The sequence below is a fragment of the Amblyomma maculatum genome, chromosome 10, assembly GCF_055883805.1.
Source record: "Amblyomma maculatum isolate TAMU_Amacu chromosome 10, ASM5588380v1, whole genome shotgun sequence".
NCBI classification, from domain to species: Eukaryota; Metazoa; Arthropoda; class Arachnida; order Ixodida; family Ixodidae; genus Amblyomma; species Amblyomma maculatum.
In genome coordinates, this window is record NC_139353.1 from 181,793,259 (window position 1) to 181,815,069 (window position 21,811).

General features: G+C 45.1%; 1 protein-coding gene across 1 annotated transcript; it reads left to right on the forward strand.

Annotated features, from left to right (window-relative positions):
* The first annotated feature begins 879 nt into the window (after window positions 1-879).
* Window positions 880-8,683, forward strand: LOC146178059 (PI-actitoxin-Afv2b-like). Its single transcript, XM_084581939.1, has 2 exons — window positions 880-1,052; window positions 8,406-8,683. Exons 1-2 carry the CDS (start codon window positions 923-925, stop codon window positions 8,498-8,500), a joined length of 225 nt encoding a protein of 74 aa, XP_084438065.1. The 5' UTR covers window positions 880-922; the 3' UTR covers window positions 8,501-8,683.
* The last annotated feature ends 13,128 nt before the right edge of the window (window positions 8,684-21,811 follow it).

Consider the following 21,811-nt stretch of genomic DNA (forward strand, 5'->3'; position numbering starts at 1 on the left):
AAAAGTTCAAATGTTTCTTTGGCACCCCCGCTGGCATTTTTTTATGCTTATTTCACGAAGCCAGTGCACTCTCCTTACTACACTTTTTGAAAGAGCGAAAACGAAAGGCTGTATTTCATCCACCGGCATAAAGGCGTATTCTCATAATGCAGTCAACTCAAAGTTGTCGACACTGGGGACTGTTGCATGGTCAAGGCAACGTTGCCACATGCACTCTCCCAGACATGCTTGGGTGCTCCGTACTGGGCAGCTCTGTACCATGTAGGTAAACTTGGTAGTGGTGTTAGGTGCATCATTTGCGCTTTAAGCTGCGGCTTCACGGTATAATAGAGGCTTAACAACGAGATATATAAGTGAAAATCGGGTCTGACATCTGTCACCAGAAATAAAGACAGGTTGCCATGAATGACCGGGGCAACGATCTGTGTGTAAAACACATCTGCTTCATAAAATAAGCCATTCCTATAATGTAGACTTGGGTAGACCGGGATGTCGGCCTGGCCATCCAAACGAGATTCACCGGTTCGACTATTTGTGAAACTAGGTTGTTTGTGCACAAATCAAGATATTTTCATATTGATCAGCATAACCAAGACCGATGTTAACCGCATCTGTGCTTGACTAACGTGAGGTGATCACGGGCGGATTGCTGTAGTCGCAACTCAACATGCACTCAAATGTAAGGTTCGGGGAACAGTGACAAGATCTTCGATGGCGTGGTATGCAGGGACAAGTTGTCATAAAGAACTCAAAGGCGCTGAATTAAAATGAAAATATCTCACTTTGTGCACACCATACATTCAGTTTCATGTGTATGTGAGTGTTATTTCCGGTAATGAAAAATGTACTTTTCGTATTTTTACCAGAGACTGTGTCCAACAAGAACTGCGCCCAGAAGTATGAAACAGGGCCGTGCAAGGCTATGATATCCTTGTGGTGGTTCAATACCCAGTCTGGCAAGTGTGAGCAGTTCATCTACGGAGGCCGCGGAGGCAATCAGAATCGCTACCAGACAAAGCGACTGTGTGAGATCACCTGCGGAGCCAAGAAGCGTGAGTGTTTTATGGAAGCTGTGCACACGTTATAGAGCACCTCTACACTTCTAAGTGAAGTTCATGTAGTTGCCTCTTCCACTATTAAAAGCATATATTTTTCTATTCACAGCTATTGCCTGGCCAGGATAACCTATAAAGGCGCTGAATGCACAGCCTACTATGTGCACTTTTCTTTAAAACAATAATATTATTACTGTCTTTCCCGTGAGAAATGCGTTAAAATATATACATGTACGTTTGACAAATTACGTTTCTTGACGCCATTCACTCTCATTAAGGAACAAAAACGGAGGGAACCGAAATCTATTGGTGCGAACATTACACAGCTTGATTTAAACAGCATAAAAGGAAACAGGCTCTTAGTCAAGCCTAAAACTGCCAAGGGTCCTCTTCAGTCATATGCGTGCTACCGAGCACTTCGTGAAATCTTTCCCGGTCAAACAAGGAGACCTAGAAACGTCCATCAGTAACCTTAACTCGTTCTCTAAAATATTGGGAAACGCTGCACAAATCCCGAGACGGCAAAGCGGACTGATAGTGATTGAAAGATGTGCACTTCGGCCGTGTTCTATGCATCTTATTGTGTGTAGTCTCTCACAAGGTGTATTTCGTTTATACCGATTCGATCTTTACCTTTTGCGTCCCTCAGAATCTGTGGTCGATGTGTGTCGCCGCCCCCGCACACCGGACCTTGCATGGCATACATGCCACGCTTCTACTACGATGCTCAGTCAAAGCAATGTAGGGGATTCAGCTACGGCGGCTGCGACAGCAACGGCAACAACTTTGAGACGATGCGCCAGTGCACGAGTGCGTGCGCTCCTCCGGCCCCTTGGAAGCCCGAGTCACTGCCCGCATAGAAGCCTGCACTGCTCTTACTGCTTCTTAAATACGACTGTGTCAGACTTTGTTCGGTCAGGCACTTTAAAATAGACGCGTATGACATGTATTTATTAATGTTAGCGGTAATAAAAGAATGATTCCAGGAGGTGCAGAGCGTGGAAGGAGAATAATTAAAGTTAATTTATCAACCGGTATTTTCGTTTCTGATATGCATGATTTGCCACTGTTCGTCTGTGGAAGGCAACACAGTCTAAAAGGGGCGGTGTGAACTTAAAGCGTTTCAGACGTGATCTGGTCGCTGTAATTTTAAACTTTTATGTGGGCTAGTAACATCACCCTAACTGAAAAAAAAATTTATTCTTAGCCGGGAAATGCACATAACGTGGCAGAAGGCCAGTGCAGAACTGTGAGCACTACTCGCAGGAAGTAGAGCGCTAACGCCACGTATTTTCCTTCTACTATTCGCAATACCTTGACGGTTATGTATTGTTAGAGCTCCACAAAAAAGAACGTTACAAATACCAAGGAAGTGAAGTGCAGTAGTAGGGCAGCGAGGGAATGCAGTTCTTTACCTAAGAAATGTATTGTTAACTAAGCAAAAAACAAGTTACTGATTTGAATGAAGCTGAAAAATGGCCGCAAAGAGCTCGCAGATAACCGAGGACTATTACGGAAAAGTCAACTAACTCATAAAAATGTTAAAAGACGATAATATTCCTTACAACATTGCTTGCGCGTAGTTTGTAGGATGAAAAAAAAAAAGAAAAAACTCATACGTTCGACTTCTACTCCGTCTAGAAAGCTAAAGTTAGGACTGAATATGCACGAAGATTTTGAGAAAAAGAAATGAACGTATTTTTGGACCTTACATCGAAGATGATTTGTTATATTATGTTCTGCATACAACTTCAAATAGAAAGGCCTAGCGGAATATTAACTGTAGGAACTGCCTTGGCGCCTCCCGTGCTTCGCCCATATGTGTGGTATTGATTAGTACACGTGCCATAAGTTTACTTAGCAAGCGCATTTCTGTCGGTACGACTTGAACGATGAGCTGCCATGCTATTCATTCATTGATGGCTCCTCCCCCTGTAGTGGTCATCGCAGCCAGCAGTGCTCCAAGCGCGTCAATTGTTGCGCTGACGCTCGCTCAGTTATGAACTTGTAAACTGGCAGTGAGAATAGGAGTGAATAAACAAGCATATGAGTACTGAGTGAAAATCCTGTCGACTGGTAGCGCACTAAGTATTTATTGAACACTAGTTATGAGATCCGCAAATTGGAACGACATCCAGAGCTGCCGTTCGGCTGTCAAGTAAATGTTTACGCCGCTGCAGCGTACATAGAAATTTTGTGAAAACTTTAAGCGAGGTCCCAATGGAGCCAATAGCAGAAGCTATTAAGCCAGATTTTATAAACGTTCGCGGTAAGGAAAAACATCCCTTCACCCCCCCCCCCCCCCTTTTCTTGCCCTGACGGTCTCCAAAAAAAAATTAAATTTGGACGCGCCATACCTAAGACACGTGGAATATCCATTCCTTTGATTTTAAAAGATTGATTGTTTGATTAAGAATCAGAGCGAATTACTGCAAGTAACCAGCTTAAATTGTTTGTTCGTTTTGCCCCAAAAAGCGCCCCTGACACGTTTAAAACGTAATTAATTACTAGTTTGTGACATGCTGTGTGCAGGTACCGCTGTTATGAGGATAAGACGGGAACCGTGTGCAAATGTATGTGAAGTCCAATTGGTTGCTTACTAGATGGATGTTTTTTGTGACTTCAATTTAGCCAAATTTATTTTCAGCATCTCACGTGCGCTGAACCCAAAGGGTTTTTGCGTATAAGCCATCGGTGTTCAAACACTCTCTTATTGAGGAATCTGCCCGTTTGACCGATATACACATAGCCACGCTGCCAGCCCACATATAAATGAGAAGCGTTAAATGCTCCTGAATCGAATGTGGAGCGAAAGTGGTCATCGAGCGTTCTTCATCTTCGTCTTCATCTTCGTCGTCTTCTTCCTCTCCTTCTTCTTCATCTTCTTGTTGTTGTGCCCCCAGATAATGCGCCATACCCACCAGGGGGATCGGCCACACGTGAAACCAGAATTAATGGAGTCATGCTTTTAGATATGAGAATAAAAAGAACTAATACATATGAATATGCAATACGACAGAAAAAGGCCCTACTGATCAGAAAACAAAAAGAAACGATTTCAACTTAATAAGAACCTGAAGTGGAATCGGTGCACCTAGGAAGGAATCCGACCAGAGGCATTAGCAAATTTGTGTACCGCTGAGCGCACTGTCCCGCTGCTGAAATCCAGCTGAGTGCCGCCAAACGAAAGTAAATTTAAACAGTCAAGGATATAGATAAATGTTTGCAAGGAATTTCAAGGAAAAGGTTTCGGAGGGAGGCTACACGAAGACAGGTCAGGAAAAAATGTTCCAACGTCTCAGGTTCATTGCAGTATGAACACATGGCTGAAGGAGCACAACCCGATGTATGAAGATGAATGTTAAGGGGAGGAATCCTATACCTGAAATTTGTCAAACACCCTTTGCACTGTTGGGAAAGGCACTGTCCAGGATTCAATTTATACCTCAACTGCGGGAAGTCGTCAAAAGATAAGAAGGCCGAATTTGAGGATTTCATCCAAAGAAATTGTTTGAATCGCGCCGCCACACATAAAGAGAATTGTGGAATTGTTGACAGGATAGGGTCAGTCAAAGAAGCGCAAGCAAGAAAGTCCACGAATTCGTTCATTGAAATTCCACAATGTCCAGGAACCCACACAAGTCTGATTTCCAGGATATGAGACGGCGCGAGGTAATACAACTGGCGACGCAAAGAAGATGCAGAAGAAGTCAACGCAGTACAAACTGAAAGGATGTTCGTCACTATAATAACGTTGCGGTGTTCTAAACAATCTCTTCGAATGGCTGAAACAATAATAAAAAATTCCGAAATAAATATGGGGATATAATTGGGAAGGCAGAGTGAAAAATCCCAATCAAGTTGAGGAGAAAAAATCCCAACACACGCTTTTTTTTGGCGCTGTGTAGCAACAGTGGCAATTGTAACATATGGATGGAAATGTTGCAGATCGTCATTCAAAATTGAAACTAAGGTAGACACTGGCAAAGAGTTGGCATGATTGGGATAAATGTCATCATGGACTAAATTAACTTGAGGTAGATGAGAACTGGCTTGTGAAAGAGAGTACACATCTTCTGACAACGGAGTTAATAGCGACTGCACATATACAGCCTGCGTTCTTTGATAGCGAGACCAATGCGTACTCAAAAACAAATTAGGTGAGGTAATGAAAATTATTTCTGAACACAATAGGTAAGAATCATATAATTTTAGAGTGGACTGTAGCGTAAGTTGTTCAAAACGGCAATCCAAAGGATGTACCCGAGCCTCAGAGCACAAGACATTCAATGCCACAAAAATAGGAAGGTCCAGGCAAAGCCGCAACGCTTGCCGTTCAATCAAGAGAAGTGGTAGAAGTTTGTAAACCGCACAGCCTGTAAACAAGATGCCGCCGAGTTCGAGAATAGGGCGCATATAAAGTTTATAGATCATAACAAGGGCTGATCTTCTCATTCCATATCTCCTGTGGCTGATGCAATGAAGCAGACCCAAGGCACGCTTCCCTTTGCGCTTAATATGTTCAATGTGTGGTCTACAGCTTATTGAAGAATCATAGCAAACGCCCAAGTACTCAAGAGTTTTCACCTGAACTAAAGGTTCTAGACAGTACGAAAGAGAAATAGAAGCAGGTTGATTGACCGGAAAGACTAGAATGAAGCATTTATTGACATTTACAGTAAGGGAAATATTATCTAGCTAGGAGGCAAGGGCATTTAGGTAATTCTGTGAGGTACGATATAAGGTATATGTATCTGTGGATGAAGAAAAGAAGGCAATATCGTCTGCATGGACATACAGGTGTGACATCGTCTCGCAAAGGTATTGAAGAAAGGAAATGATTGAATAGAAGAGAGGACAGGACCGAATCTTGTGGAAGGCCTTTCGATTGAGAAAATGTGCGAGATGAAATATCATCCTGATCATCATCATCGTCATCAGCCTGACTATACCCACTGCAGGGCGAAGGCCTCTCCCATATTTTTCTAATTAACACTGTTTTGTGCTAGCTGCATCCACTTGACCCCTGCGAACTTCTTAACCTCATCCTCCCACCTAACTTTCTGCCGCTCCCTGATGCGCTTTCCTGCCCTTGGAATCCAGTTTGTCACCCTAAGCGACCATCGGTTATCCTCTCTTCGCACTAGATGTCTTGCCCATACCCATTTCTTCTTCTTAAGTTCCACTAGAATGTGAGTAACTCGTGACAACAGTAAAAAATCTTCCTGATAAAAATTCTTGAATCCAGGCGAATATTTACTTCGGAGTTTGACAAGTTATTAAATGAGCAATTAGTAATCTGCGATCAACACTGTCATAAGCTTATGAAATATCCAGAGTTACTCGAACAGATATTTCGCGAGACCGGCTAGCCACACGGATTCTGCTCTCCAGGTCAATGTGAGCAGACCATATTTGGCATTCTGGACGGAAGTCAATCTATCTGGGAGAAAGAATTTTATATCTTAAACTAAACTGCGATAAACGCAAATTAATTATGCACTCTATTGTTTTCACCAGAATAGATGCTAAAGAACTCGGTCTGAGGACATAGCCAAGGCTTTGATTCTTTAGTAGTAGAACCACTTTGGATAGCTTTCAGGATCTAGATATCCAGGAGTACTTTAACGAACAGTTAGCAATTTTTAATAATTTCTTCACAGGAATAACATCATTAACATACCAGCAGTAATACCATCAGGGCCTGGAGCTGAAGCTCTCGCTTTTGAAATTACAGTTGCCAATTTCGGCATAGTCATCTCGGAAAAATCTGTCGCACAACAGAGAATGCGAGCGGCCTTGGGCATAGCGACGAAAAGGGAATTTTTAGTCCGCGACCAACACTATCGAATAAATTAGCCGCCTCGCTAGGGCTCAGTACCATGCAGATGAAGACGAGACTACTTGCTGCGGAGATTTAGTACGGCTTAGGAAACTAAATAGCACACTCCGTTGCTTATTATCAAAATAAAAATATGCAAATCAGCCTTATGTTCTTGATTAGATGATAACACAGCCCGTTTAGAAAGGGCAGCATGAAACTTGTATTGTAACCAATCAGAGGGGGACTGATTATGACGCAGACTCTTCCATGCAGCTTTTCGGCACCGATAAGCACGAGTGAAGTCAGAATTTCACCAAGATGAATTTTGTGGCTGACTAGATGAGACAACAGAAAAATCAGCCGGTTCAATCGCATCGTACAATCATGACACCACAGACGGCGCCCGTGAATGAGCGTCAGAAGGGGAAATAGACGAAAGGGAAGTTCGAAGAGCGGTTTCGTATTTAATATAATTTACAAAGCGCCTGTGGAGAGCCCTGTAGATAGCTTTGGAAATAATTAAATTGTAGGTAATAGGAAGAGGATCAGTGCTGGTTCCACTATCTATGGCTGCCCACAATGATATAAGAAGACCCGCAGTTGAAAAAGTTAGATTCAGTGCTGAAGAGCACCTTCCCCTCAATAAGGTGATATTCCCAAAATTGTGGCACTATAAGCCATTGTCCTGAATCCAGTCCCACATTCTACACCCACAAGAATCAGTCTTCAGGCCCTAAGAATTAGGGTGCGAGTCGAAATCACCAGCTAATATAAGGTTTTGAGAACAACGAGTTAACAAACCATCCAGTTGCGAAGTACAACGAAAGCCATTTTGGAAGTATGCATTGGCCATTGTGAAAGGGGTGCTACCGGGCAGTGTAAACTCCAAAGTGTTTCACAATCTAACAAACGAATTCATACGAAACTGAAACCTTATGACACATTTTCGACGAAACTAAAACCGATAACCCATGGCTCTTGCCTGGGCGATCTCATCTAAACGGCCGAAAGTTGTTAAAGAGAATCTTTATTTAAAGGAAAGCCAGGACACTTGAAGTAAAATAATATAAGGGTGCCTTTTCAGTATTAAGCAGAGGAGATCATCAAAACCAGAAATAATTGAGCGGCAGCCGGATGTTCTCCGTGATCGCCTTCTTCTTCGTCTTCTCGTTATTATTCGCAATCGTCTTCTTCGTCGACTTCTTTTTCGGCTTCTTCATCGTCTTCTTGGTATTGTTCGTCGTCGTCTTCTTCGTCTTCATCTTCTTCGCGACTGTTAAGAGTCAAACGTGTCCTTTCCGGGAATTCGCCACAGAAGCGACACAAGCGGCTGCCTTTAAATGCGCTCTTATTCCTTTGGGCGACAAATCACGCACCACGAAATCACGCGACAAAATCACGTGCTAGAGCATCGTCTGCTCGAGTGCTCCTATGGGATGCGGTTTGGCAATACGCTCCCGGGACGACGCGACGGGCCAAAACCTGGGGCAGTGTTGCTATCGCATTAATATCACGTTTGTACGCAGGTCCGTCTGGTCAGCCTACGGCAGCATTTTATGACTACCAGCCCTGGAACCCACCTTGTTCCTGGCCACTGCGACATAAGAACACTCCGAAATGACTCACCCTCTTCCAATCGCAGTGCTACACCACCTATTCAGCGAAGCCATTCACCGTCGCCCCGCCGCCACTCTGTATGGCCGCTTCCCGAAAACTAACTGCTGCGGCCGATGAATGTGCGGTCGCGGAATCGTCTTCACCAATATCACTTACTCTCCTTCTGTTAAAAATAAAAGTGTTTTTGTGTTATGGCGTAACTACTTTTGCTTTGGTGGACACCACACTGGTGCCACGATATCTGTAATGAGTCTTGCTTTTAAAACCCCCCTTGGACGGAAAGGTGTGTTTGCGTGGGATCGGCCTGCTAGTTTTCGTGGTGTGCGGGAGGTGAAATTTTGCACCCTGTTGGTATGTGTTTCGTGTCAGTCGTTATCGCCAGTGACAAGCTTCGGACAAAGTTGGTCGTATTGCTCCACACAACGCACGATGTCATACTAGGTATTGAATTTTTAAGCGAATGTGGGCCTACACTCGACTGCGGTGCTGGTGAAATTTCTCTTCGCCGCAATACGCTTGCATTCGTGGACGATTCAACCGAACCCCGCGACGGAACATTCAGTGCAACACAGGATTTGCTGTCACCAGCTAGAGCCGCAATGTTTGTTACAGTTCGCTCTTCTCAGAATCTTGTTTGCACTTTCTTTTTGCCGGGAGAGCCTGATTTCAAGAACGCCGCGAAGAATAATGTTCTGGTGCTAAGTGTTCTTTTTGCAGCAGCTGCAGGAAGAGCATGCGTGTAGAAAGTCAACGCATCAAATGAACCTGTTTTACTCCCATCCAGCATAAAACTCGCTCGGTTTGATGCATATGGTGCTCTGCACATCCGTTCTCTGGAGCGCCTAGATGGACGCCCACTAACTGAAATTAAGATCTTAGGTCCCTGGCCACGGCGATCGTCTGCGATGAAGGCCTCCCAGGCACTGCTCCGCTTTATGAAAAGCACAGGACTGATCGGAAGGCTATGATTTTTTATTTTACGTGATATGTGACGTGACATGTCTGTGATGTAACTGTACTGCCATCACCCATCCCTCTCTCACCCACAACTTTTGTACCCATCTACCCCTCTCCCCTAGTTCAGGGTAGCAAACCTGTTTGTTTACCGGTTAACCTCCCTACCTTTCCTCATCTTCCTCCTCCTCCTCCTTTCTCTGACGACGGGCATGCCTGCCCAGACAGGATTTTCGACTAATCTCGATGGCATGATCAACAAATCGCTTCCGTCTTCTGGGCGTCTCGCATTGTAGCATGTTCTCGCCAAGCAAATGTCGGTATTTGACTTCGCTCAGCCAGCCACTACCACTTCGCTGCCAGCTTCTCGTCTGAAATACCAGATTAGCACCTCCCAGAAACCTCCTCGTGTGTCCTCAGCAGGGCGCAAATTAATCAACGAAATAGTACACGGCATGCTACAGAAAGGCGTCCTTCGGGAGTCATCAGGTTCGTTGGCTGCCCCTGTTAAATTTTTGCACACGAAGGACCATTCCATGCGTTTTTGCTTCGATTACTGTCAATTAAATGCCTTCGCGAAAACGACTTCTATCCTCTTCCAAGTATAGATGATGCCATGAATTGTCTTCAGTCTGCGTCGTACTTCTCGTCAGTTGACCTATGGACGGGTAATTGACAAATACCCACGCATCCATCGGACCGAGAGAATACTGCATTTGTTACACCGAAACGGCTGTACGAAGTTACTGTACTGCCTTTTGCACTGCGTAATGCACAAGCTACATTTGAGCGGTCCGTGGACACTACCTTGCGTAGACTTAAATGGGAGGTATGCATGTGTTATTTCGACGACTTATCATTACGGCAAGACCTTTGATGAGCCCAACGAACGATTGAGTATTGTGCTCGCCTGCATTGCGCAAGCTGGATTGGTTTTGAACTCCAAAAATGTCGTTTTGGCGAACAGCAAACCCTTGCTCTCAAATTTCTTGCCAATAAAGAGGCATCTGACCCGTCCCATAGAATATAGCTGCCGTGAGTAACTTTCCACGAACCCTTACTCTGAAACACCTGCGAAGCTTCCTGGACCTGTGTTCCTAATTCCATAGGTTCATTCCAGGATTCACTGAGCTCGCCCATCCCTTCACTTCACTGCTACACAAGGGCACTCTATTTATATGGTCGTCTGCATGTGAGTCTGCCTTCAAGCAGTTGAAGTATTCGTTAACATCTGGGCCTCTTCTGCGCCACTTGACCCAGCGGCGCCTACTGAAGTCCACACGGATGCCAGCGGCGCCGGTGTCGGCGTGGTCCTTGTTCAACTGCATACCAGCCTCCAGCACGTTGTTCCGTGTGCAAGCCGCACTTTAACCAAATCGGAAGTAAACTGCACATTAAAGGGGTTAGAGTGCCTGGTGGTCTTTTATGCGGTCCAAAAGTTTCGACCATAGCTACATGGGCATCATTTCAATATCGTGACAGATCACCACTCTGTGTTGGTTTGTTGGCCTGCGCTATCCATCCGCCCGACTCACTAGTTGGGCCTTGCGCCTCCAGGACTACGACTTTACTGTTTCGTATAAAAGCGGAAGCCGCCGCGCTGGCACGCACTGTTCGTCACACTTACCTCTACCGGATACAGCGAGCACCAACTACGACCTCGATGACTGTTTATTTCCCCTCTCCTTGGAGTTTTCCAGTATCAAGAAGAGCGGAGAGACCGTTGTCTTCAACAGTTCTTCGACTAAGCCCGCACGTCTGCACCTGAGAATTCGTCATTCATGAAAGTTTACGTTTCAAGAACTATTCATTTAAGGCTGCCCGCCTGCTTCTGGTCGTCCCTGCGAGCCTTCGGGCCGTTGTTATTCAAGCCATGCACGACGATATTGCAGCCTGCCATTTGTGGTTCGCCCTTACATACTACCGAACGCGGCAATAATTCTACTGTCCCAGATAATACAAGGGAGTGCGGCAGTACGTTGCAAGCTGCGTCCAGTGCCAACTATTCAAGCATCGCCGTACTCCACCAGTTGGACTGCTGGAACCGATCAGCTCGTCACATGACCCATTTGAGCAAAATTGAAATCGCCTTGCCTGATCCGGTGCCCAAGTCAGCAACCGGTCACCGCTGGATTATTTTATGCGGCGACTACGGCACACGATACGTCGAGACCACTGCTCTGAGGTCTGCAAGAGCAGGAGACGTTTCCTCTTTTTTGCTGCACTCAGTCATTCTTCGCCACGGCGCCCTTCGAGTGATCATCAATGACCGTGGTCATCAATTCGAAGCCGATATCGGCGAACACCCAGTCGAAAACGTCAACAGAAATTTTCTGTAGTAGTACAAAAATTTCTATTGCGCTACAGAAATTTTTATTACACAGATATTTCTGCGCCGACAACTAAATTTGTGCTTTTACGTCAGAACATTGTGTCGCTACGAAAAGATATTCTGTTTTAACGACAGAACGTTCTGTTGTTGCGTCAGAGCATTTTCTTGCTACGACAGAACGTTGTATTGTTACGTCAGAACTTTGTGTTGTCTTTTGGAACAACACAAAGTTATGACGTAACAAAACAACGTCCTGTTGGTTGCGATAACATAACTTTGTTTTCTCGCAGCAGACAACACAATGTTTTGACGTAACAACACGACGTTCTGTCGCAAAAAAATGTTCTAACGTAACACAACCTTCTGACGTAAATGTCGCAACCACCCAAGCTATGTAGGTATGTAGCGACGTCAGACGGTTCTGTGCCTGGTCCCAGGAAAAATACTATAATGTGTTCTGTAGAGGCAAGAAAATTTGCTTTCGCGCATGTAGAATCACCCTATTTTTCTCTGTCCCAAATAAAACATTATGCATTTTCATTGATGCATATAAGCGTATTTATTCCAGTTTAAAATAAGAATTTCATGCAAAGACACTAAACAGTGTTAGCGGCAGTTCTATGTAGAGACTAATTTTTACGAGCTGTTTTTTTTTTTCTGCGCGACTACCTCTCCGCCCTCAGCCGCCCTTAAACAACTTTAAAATGAACTGATTGTGCCAAAACAAAGCGTGCCTTGAGTGTCTATCTGCTGCCATGCATGCATACAACTAATTGCGCTAATCGCGCGCATGTTCAGTAACATATCATGGGCGATTGCCGGTGCATTCGTGAGCGCAGCACGCAAGTTTCGAGACATGCAGGAATTATTTTCTCGATAAGTGCGAATGAGTTGCATAAGAGTAATCGTAAAGCCAATTATGTTTTATCTCAATTCTGAAGACAACCGGACAAATGAATCTTTCTCACCTGTGAAGTCTGCTTCCAAATTTGTAGCGATCTCCTCAAGTGATCTATCCTTGTTCTCACGTTGATGATACATTTCATCCTTTATGCATCACAAAAGCGTTGACTCTCGTTGGGCATCCTGATATCACACGTTCTTGGCCAAAAATGAGGACGGCATATACTTGCACAAGCAACCTCCCCGTACGTCTCCAGCACTCGCGCGCAGTCCTTGCTGGCTCGCTTCAACCTTCGCGGGACCGACGCTACAGACACGGCCGCTGCACGGGTAGTGTCAGAGAAAAAAGGCTCTTTCTAGAAATATTGATGCTATAGAAGGGCACACTATTTTCAGCACGATAATGGTACGGCATTTGAAGGGAAATATATTTCCACGGCAACCTTCCCACCTACGTGCATTAGCTCGCTACAAGGCGCTCATTCCTCCCCGATGGACAACAGGGCGAAGAGAAACGTTTTGCAAACTACGTTTGGGAGTACATGCAGGCGAACCGCCTCTCTGGAGGATCGGATTCGGGAACGACGGCGATATGGGGGCCAGGAAGCGGTTTCCGCCCGGCTCACGCGCGTGCCTCCCCCACTTCCCCTTCCGACCAGCAGGCTGCATGAGGACTTTTTGCTGCAGGAGGGAGGTTACTTCTTCGCTCCGTCATAGTGTTCCTCTATGCTGCAGCCTGTGTGGCGTTCGTGGCGGCACTGTGCAGCTATTAGATCCCTATCCGTAGGCTTTGTTGTTACGTGGTGGCATGACAAGCGATGGAACACGGCGACACAACAGAAACAGAACGACGTGATGACATGACGATGAAATATGCTTTAATGGCCAGCGGGCCTGGCGCTAGCGCTCCGCCCCGCGCCACTGCCCGCCGCCATCTTCGTAGCATTACCCGGGGCCACCGAGCGATCGTCCCTATCGATTGCTAGAAATCTAATGCATGACGTGACGATGAACACAGACACAGGATTGGGACATATTGAAACGCTGGGCACCACAATGAATGCGAAGACGGGCAGAATGCTTGCACCGGAGCATCAAGTCCAATCTTCACCGTTTGCCGAAGGCCAAGGCTCATGGACACGCCGAACGGCTTGGGCGGGGGTGCTGTCTTCGCTCGAGTGGTCGTCAGGTCGCTTCGTCGTGGAGTCGGTAGGGTCGGCTTCGGGTTCTTTCTGGTCGTCGTGTGTTGTGTTTAGGGCTAGGGACGAGGCTAGGAACAGCGGCTGGTCGGATCTGAGCACAAAGGGCTGGAGCAGAGCTGAGCGGCGATCTCCACGGGCTTTCGGCAGATGGACCCGGCGCACGGTTGGCTTCGACGGTGCAAGGCGAGGATGGGGATGATCCGCATCTCCAACCAAATGTTACGTGGTGGCATGACAAGCGATGGAACACGGCGACACAACAGAAACAGAACGACGTGATGACATGACGATGAAATATGCTTTAATGGCCAGCGAGCCTGGCGCGAGCGCTCCGCCCCGCGCCACTGCCCGACGCCATCTTCGTAGCAATATTGTAACAATGAGCTGCAGGCATCATGCTATTTTACACTTTCCATGTGACTGACTTTATACCTTTATAGCCTGCCGCGTCCTTTCTTTCGTATGTCTCTCCTTTTATTTCCTATCCCTGTCTTCTGGCTGTCCTTTCTATTCCGTGCCGCAGCTCGGGCGCCGCTGTATTTGATTGCATATGCCGCGGCTGAAAAAGTTCTTTTCTTTTTGTACTATTAATAGTTAACTACGAAATCGCGACAAGGAGTACGTGTGATTGTTACATGCGGCACTGTGGAAACGGTGAACTGCTGCTCCTTCACCCTACCGTGTTCATCGAACCACGCTGATAGTGAGAATTCGATATTTTCTGTCGAAATTTACGGTCTGGTGCTTTCTCTGCTTGCTCTGACTTAAAATGTTTGATATTGCATCTTTATATCGGTTCAGAGCCTCAGATTCTGAGTGGACTTCGCGACTGCGCTGTCGAAAATTTTCTTTCTGGCCAAATAATAAAACGATGTATTGATGTGAAGAATAAATTACGATTAAGGTGTGATGAATGATCGTCGAAGATTTGCGCATTCGGCGAAAGCAAACTTTCATTGATAGGGTAGCAGAAACGGCACTAATTTTGGATACCATCTTCATCCGTCGTGCAATGAGACGCTGCTGGTCGAGGCAGCAGACCTCGTCATTCTAAAAGAAAAAATTAAACTTTTCGCTACAGGCGACGATAAGCATGCAAGAGACAAGACACCATGCAAGGAACAGTAGACCACTCATAGGTAGCGCCTAGCACCCCATACCTCGTAAAACAATTACAATCTTAAACATCAGGAAGCACAAAGTACCCTATAGATTCGTATTAAATTAACGTTACGTCGATTTACGCCGATGCATTTCACCCTTACCGACACGGCTTGAAAATGAAACACTCAGCCGAGCAGGGAGGGCGTCTAAAACGCTTTACCTCTGTCTGCGAGTCATCCTTAACTCTAATACGCGCTCACGTCTAAAGGCCATTTGCGACATGCGAACATTGCTAGGGAAACTCATAGAAACGCGCGTTTAACCTCTGTGTCAGAAACCATGCGGCGGCAAAGCTCAATGGATCCATAAACCATCAATTTCAAGGACCTCAAAGGCATGCAGTACACTTGACGCGGCGGCTGTGTGAGCACTGATCGCTGGACCCTCGCGTGTTTGCAGTATTTGCTTAGAAGAGGTCGCTCAAATAGGACAAAAAAAGGTTAAGCCACCGGCATTCCAAGCCACGTTTACTGCACACAGGGATGTACGGGGCAGGACTGCAAGACAGCAAGACGACACGGTCTTCTGCGGAGCACTCTGAAGAAAATGAGGACCTTTTCGTCGGTTTATCAAAGTAAAAAATAAAGCCAGCTTGTTCAAACGAAACAATCAGAAGACCCTAAGTGCGCTGACTAAAACTTGATCGCGTATTCCGCATAGAGCAAATGTAAGGATAAAAAGTGTCTGAAAAGAGCAGAAAGGGAGAAAAACTTTAAAAGGAACCAAATGGCCAAAAGCCTGTACAAACACGGAGATCAACAGCACAAGACACCTGCTGAGCCGACACGCAGCAATTTCGGGCCTGCTCAAAACGATCGTCGACGATGGCACCATGCAAAACGACGCTGCCGGCCGAGTGAAGGCTGGAGAGCGTGACAAACGAGTTAGGGGCCTGTAAGGGAACTGATGGCCTGAGGAAGGAAAGGCAAAGGATAGTTGCGGTGCGGCAGACAAAGCTTTTTCTGTTGTGTATTTTATTTACCTAGGCGCCCCACAAAGGCGGGGTTGAACGAAAGGAAGCGTTACTGGTAAAGTGGGCAGTAGAAAAACTGGCCGGACCTCGAGCAAACTAGGCGGAGGATAAAAAAAAAGCGAAATAAGGATGGAAGAAGAGAAAACGAAAGTTGTAACTAAGGCTTGGAAGAAATTAAACGTCCAGATATATAATGTCGCTGTGAGCAAGGTTGATGAAACTGCCGTTACGCTATGTAGGAATTCTGTTGTGCCTTTATCATGGTCACCCAGAAAAGGAACTTTATGACCCGCGTAACCCATGCGAAGATATATGTTGTTGAACAAACGATCATCCAGCAAGGTCAAGGCAGCATATGATGAGAATGAACCTCAGGCAATAACTGAACTTACTGATTTTCTCGGGTGCCCTTAGGCGAAATCGGTGGTTCACGTGCCTCCTATTATAGCTCCGACAGGTATCCTCTACATGTAGTTATGATGCACCTACAAGTAGTTATGATGACCAGGCAGTTTAAAGCTTCTACGAAGATGCAGAATCGGCAATGCGAAAATATGATGCAGTATACTGTACTAATGGGCGACTTCAGTGACAAGGTAGGAAAAAAGCAGGCAGGAGACTAGGCAGTAGGTAGCAATGGCATTGGTTCTAGGAGGGGCTCGACACCGCACGCTGCACATGCTCACCCCTCTGCTGACATTACAGGTTCTGCTACTCTGGCTGCCTGCTGCTGAATGCCCCTTTTCTCAAGCCCCGTCACCCGCTCGCGGTGGGGAGTGCGTGGTCAGTGACCGTGTGCTCGGCGCCGTAGTGGATGACACTCCGAACCTAGCCCGGATACTGTTGCTCCCCTGGCAACATAGCTCCTCATCGACGTCATCAGTCACCAGACCCACCCGCGCAACATATATACCGCGATCTGCTGCCGATCATCTGGGGCTCGACACCGCACGCTGCAACATGCTCAACCCTCCGCTGACATTACAGGTTGGTTATATGAACAATTGCAGTGAATTTAAAACTAGCAACCGTTGTCTTGTAGCGGTGTCTTGCCCCTATGTGATCAGGTGGCGTAGCGCTGTGCGAATATGCTGCGACTGTAAATCCTTCCACCTGTTGTCCCAAATATTGTTGTATCTATCAGGGGATGTTGAGCTCAACCCAGGAACGCCAACATCACTCGGCGATCCATCTGTTCTAAACGCACTCAAACGCCTCGCGGACGCGCAATCCGTCTTATCTGCTGAACTAAAAGAACTTAAGGCTACGCAAGACAACCACGGAAAGCTAATATCGGAGCTAAACAACCGCATTTCTTTGTTGGAATTCGCTCACAAAAATGATCCAAACGATGTGAAAATAGACGAAAAAAATAAAACGTGAGCTTGCAGTTCTTCATGCCGCCAATATCGATGCAAACAATCGCATGCGAAGGAACAACTTACTTCTTTTCGGCCTTAAAGACGTCGAAAAGGAAACTTGGGAAGAGCCGTAAACAAAAGTTCGAGACCTGTGCTCCTCTGAGCTCGATGTTCATCTGGACGCAGGATGTATAGAACGCGCACATCTACTAGGATCATTCTGCTCAGACAAACAGCGGCCAATCATCATTAGGCTAGCGCATTTCAACCAAGGAAAACATCCTGGCGTGTGGGCCTAAACTGAAAGACACGCCATACGCAATCAGAGAAGATTTTGCTCCTGAAACACGTCTTGCTCGCTCCAAGCTTCTGAAGTTTATTCGCCCTCAAAAATGCGCCTTCAAACTGCGACTTGGTAAATTGTACGCTAGAAAAAAGTGTTATACTTACAACCATGTTACTGACTCGGTTATCGAATGTACTGTACGTGTTTCCAACGCCGATGTTAGCGAATGACGCGCAACAAATCATGCTCAACAGACGACCTTCATCATACCTCGACATCCAAATCACATTCACCAACATGATAAGCCTTATTCCAAAGCGTGACCAGCTCCTTAGCTTTGTTGACGACATTGAAGCTCACATTATCATTCTAACCGAAACGTGGTTAACTGAAGAAGTCCTTGATAACGAATTGCTTCCCACTAATCTGAACTTCACCATTTATCGTCGAGATTACAGTGGCCGTCGAGGGGGTGGCGTACTCATAGCTGTAAGAAATACACTATCATCATTCTTAGTTTGCCACGATGACGTACTCGAACTATCGTGGATTTGTGTCCATACTTCAACTGCGAAAGCTTTATTTGGCATTTGTTACAGGCCACCCGATCATGGTCAATCTTTTAGCACCTCACTGTACAATAGGCTAACATATATCAGGGACAACTTCCCCAACTCGCCTATTTTTCTATTTGGCGACTTTAATTTTCCCCAGATTAACTGGCCTCTACTCAGCGTGCCTGGCAATTCACAATCCAGTGAGCCCAAGCAATTTCTCGATCTAACTCTTGATTTCAATCTTCTTCAGTCCATATCACTACCGACGAGAGGGAATAACACTCTTGATCTTTTACTGACGAGCAGTCCTGACGACATTAAAAACGTAACGATTCTCCCTGGAATCAGTGACCACGCTCTCCTACCCATTTCCATATCACTGCTATTAAAAGTAAGATCAGCATCTCAAAAGATAATCTTCAACTATAAAAAGGGGAACTTTGAAGCTATAAATAACGAACTTGCACAGTTTCACACGTACTTTCTCGAGTCCTCCTTGTCGAGAACGGTTAATCACAACTGGGAATTATATAAAACAACATTAATAAATCTAAGAAACAAATACATCCCTAAAATAAATATAAAATCCGATCCTACCAATGAGTGGTTTACCGTAAGTCTGAAACGTCTCCTAAACAGGAAAAAAACGCCTTTATCGATCAGCAAAGTCATCTAACAGCCGTGCTACGTGGGACCGATATCATCAGTCTGCAAAAACATACATTGAAAGCGTAGCTGCCTCAAAGCATAAATTCTTTTCAGTCGATCTACTTGGAATCTTGCAATCGAACCCCAACAAATTCTGGCATATTCTGTCCCCCAGGTATCGGCCGAACCAAATAGCCCTCATGGGAACTGATGGTGAACCAGTGGAATCAGAACAGTGTGCCGCCGTCTTGAACCGTTATTTCGTTTTGGTTTTCACCCCCGCACACAACTGTTCGACCCAGCCTCCATCAGAGTCGCCACCAGTCACGATGCCTGAGATACAGATTAATGCAAACGGTATCAGTAACATCATTGATTCTCTAAAATTGTCTTCATCGGCAGGCTCTGACCATATCAATAGCAAACTACTGAAAAACACATCGGAAACCTCGTCACAGATATTACAATTAATCTTCACCCAGTCTTTCCAATCGGAGGAAATACCGGACGATTGGAAAATCGCTCAAATCATTCCAGTCTTCAAAACAGGTGACCGCAAATCAGCATCCAACTACCGTCCTATCTCTCTAACCAGTGTCCCATCCAAACTTCTCGAACACATTATATCCACGAACCTAATGGCACACCTCGAATCTAACGACTTCTTTTATCCTCAACAGCATGGTTTTAGAAAACATCTCTCGTGTGAAACACAGCTTGCTGAGTTCATACATGACTTACTAGAATCCATGGACAATAACCTTCAAATAGATGCTATATTCCTCGATTACTCCAAAACATTTGATCGCGTTCTCCATAGTCATTTACTTCAGAAACTCTCATCCCTAAGAATTCCCGCCAACCTAATCCGCTAGATTAAATATTTTCTTTCAGGACGCAAGCAGTTCACTTCCGCAAATGATAGCCATTCACCTCTCACCAATGTAACATCGGGAGTCCCACAAGGTGCCGGACTGTCACCGCTACTATTCCTAATTTACATTAACGATCTCCCTTGTAATATAAAATCAAAATTACGTCTTTTTGCGGATGACTGCGTCATATACAGGGAGATTAGGACGACGAACGACTCATGTTTGCTTCAATCTGATCTTAATACACTCGCCTCTTGGTCTAATAAATTCCTCCTTCCTTTTAGCATTAGCAAGTGTAAATCCATGACTTTCACGAGGAAACGCACTGTGAATCAGCATCAATATAGTATTGGCTCGCTTTTCATTACCCCCGCGTTATCCTACAGATATCTTGGCCTCCACCTAACACCACCACTATCATGGGTAACCCCCATTCAAAACATTTGCGCTGAAGCCTCACGCACACTCGGTTATCTGCGACGTAACTTGAAGGCCGCATCCCCGGAAATAAAACAACTAGCCTATATAACTTTCATTCGCCCCAAACTAGAATATGCGTCCTCCGTTTGGCATCCATCCCAAGCGTATCTCGCCACCGACCTTGAAGCCGTACAGAATCGCGCCATCCGATTTATAACTTCTTGCTATTCAAAGAAAACCAGTATCACAGCACTGAGAAAATTCATCGCCTTTCCATCGCTCATGTCGCGCCGTATCATGTCTCGCCTAGGTCTTCTACAGCACTTCTATTATCATCCCCGTACGAGACATGCAAAGCTACAGCCCCCCCACAGGACATCTAGCCGCCTAAACCATAATCATAGCATTGTACGTATCAACTGTCACACCTTAGCATTAAATTCTTCATTTTTTCCGGACGCAATAGTACTGTGGAACGCTCTGCCAAACACCATCGTATCATGCACTGATAGCAAATCAATCAGGATAAAATTAAACGACCATCTTTCGTGAAGAAGTCGCTGATGACGTCGGCAGAATTCTGGGCGCGCGGGGGATGCAGCGCTTACCTTGTCTTGACTTTTTTTACGTGTGTTTGTAGTTCTGCTGACGTTGCCATCGATGACGTACCAACCGGCTCAAGTTTCACCAGTTTCGTGAAAGCGTTTTTCTCATGCAAATTTGTATAACAGTTTCGGCGTCATTTACCTATGGTATATTGTTCTTTTCGTTTTTTAAAATTATTTCGTCAAACCCTTGCATTACTTCTCTTCTTTATGTTTTCTTATCTTGTTATTTTAATGTTTTCCTGTTCTTGTTCGCATTGTATATTGAGTTTGCTCCTCCCTTATGTAATGCCCTCGGGCCTTTAAGGGAAAAATAAATTTATTTATTTATTTATAATACCCTCAGGGTACAGTTGTACGTTACAGAGGGGAGGGGCGCATACAGGATATATATATAAAACAGAAGGTTAACAAAAGCGTACAAATCTGAAAAACAAAGCAAATAAAAAAGAACAAGGTACATGTGCAATTTAGGAAATTTAGAAAAACGGCATAGGTGTTAAAAACAACAATATAAAAATATAATAAGCAACAGTATACAATGATGTTATGCAAAAACAATACAGTAAGTTTTAAAACTAGGCAAAAAAGAAAGATTGCAGCGCAGATTTAAATTTTTGTTCTTCAGTTATACTTGTTAGTGATGCAGAGAGGTTATTCCAATCATTACAGGTGCGGGGAAGAAAGGAGTTAAAATAGGCAACTGTGTTTGTGTGCGGAATGTTTACCTTTTGACTATGGTTACGGCGAAACGAAATGTAGGATGGTGGCTGAACCCATGAGGAACGCAAGGTAGAGTTATGGTAGTATATTTTGTGAAAAAGTGAGAGGCAGGATAGTTTTCTTCGAGTAGATAACAGCGGGAGATGTAAGTATGCTTTCATATTAGTAACGCTGGCTGTCCTTTGATAGTTATTTAAGATGAACCGGGCTGAGCGATTTTCTACTGCTTCAACGGAGTGTTTGAGTGTTGCTTAATGAAATGAAATGGAATGAAATTTATGGCCTCCGCGCCTTTTCCCCTCATACCGAGAG

Coding starts and splice junctions, on each gene's coding strand:
- LOC146178059 (XM_084581939.1), top strand. CDS start 923: ATGATATCCTTGTGGTGGTTCAATACCCAGTCTGGCAAGTGTGAGCAG. Junction 1,053..8,405: donor CACCTGCGGAGCCAAGAAGC/GTGAGTGTTTTA, acceptor GTTTGTACGCAG/GTCCGTCTGGTCAGCCTACG.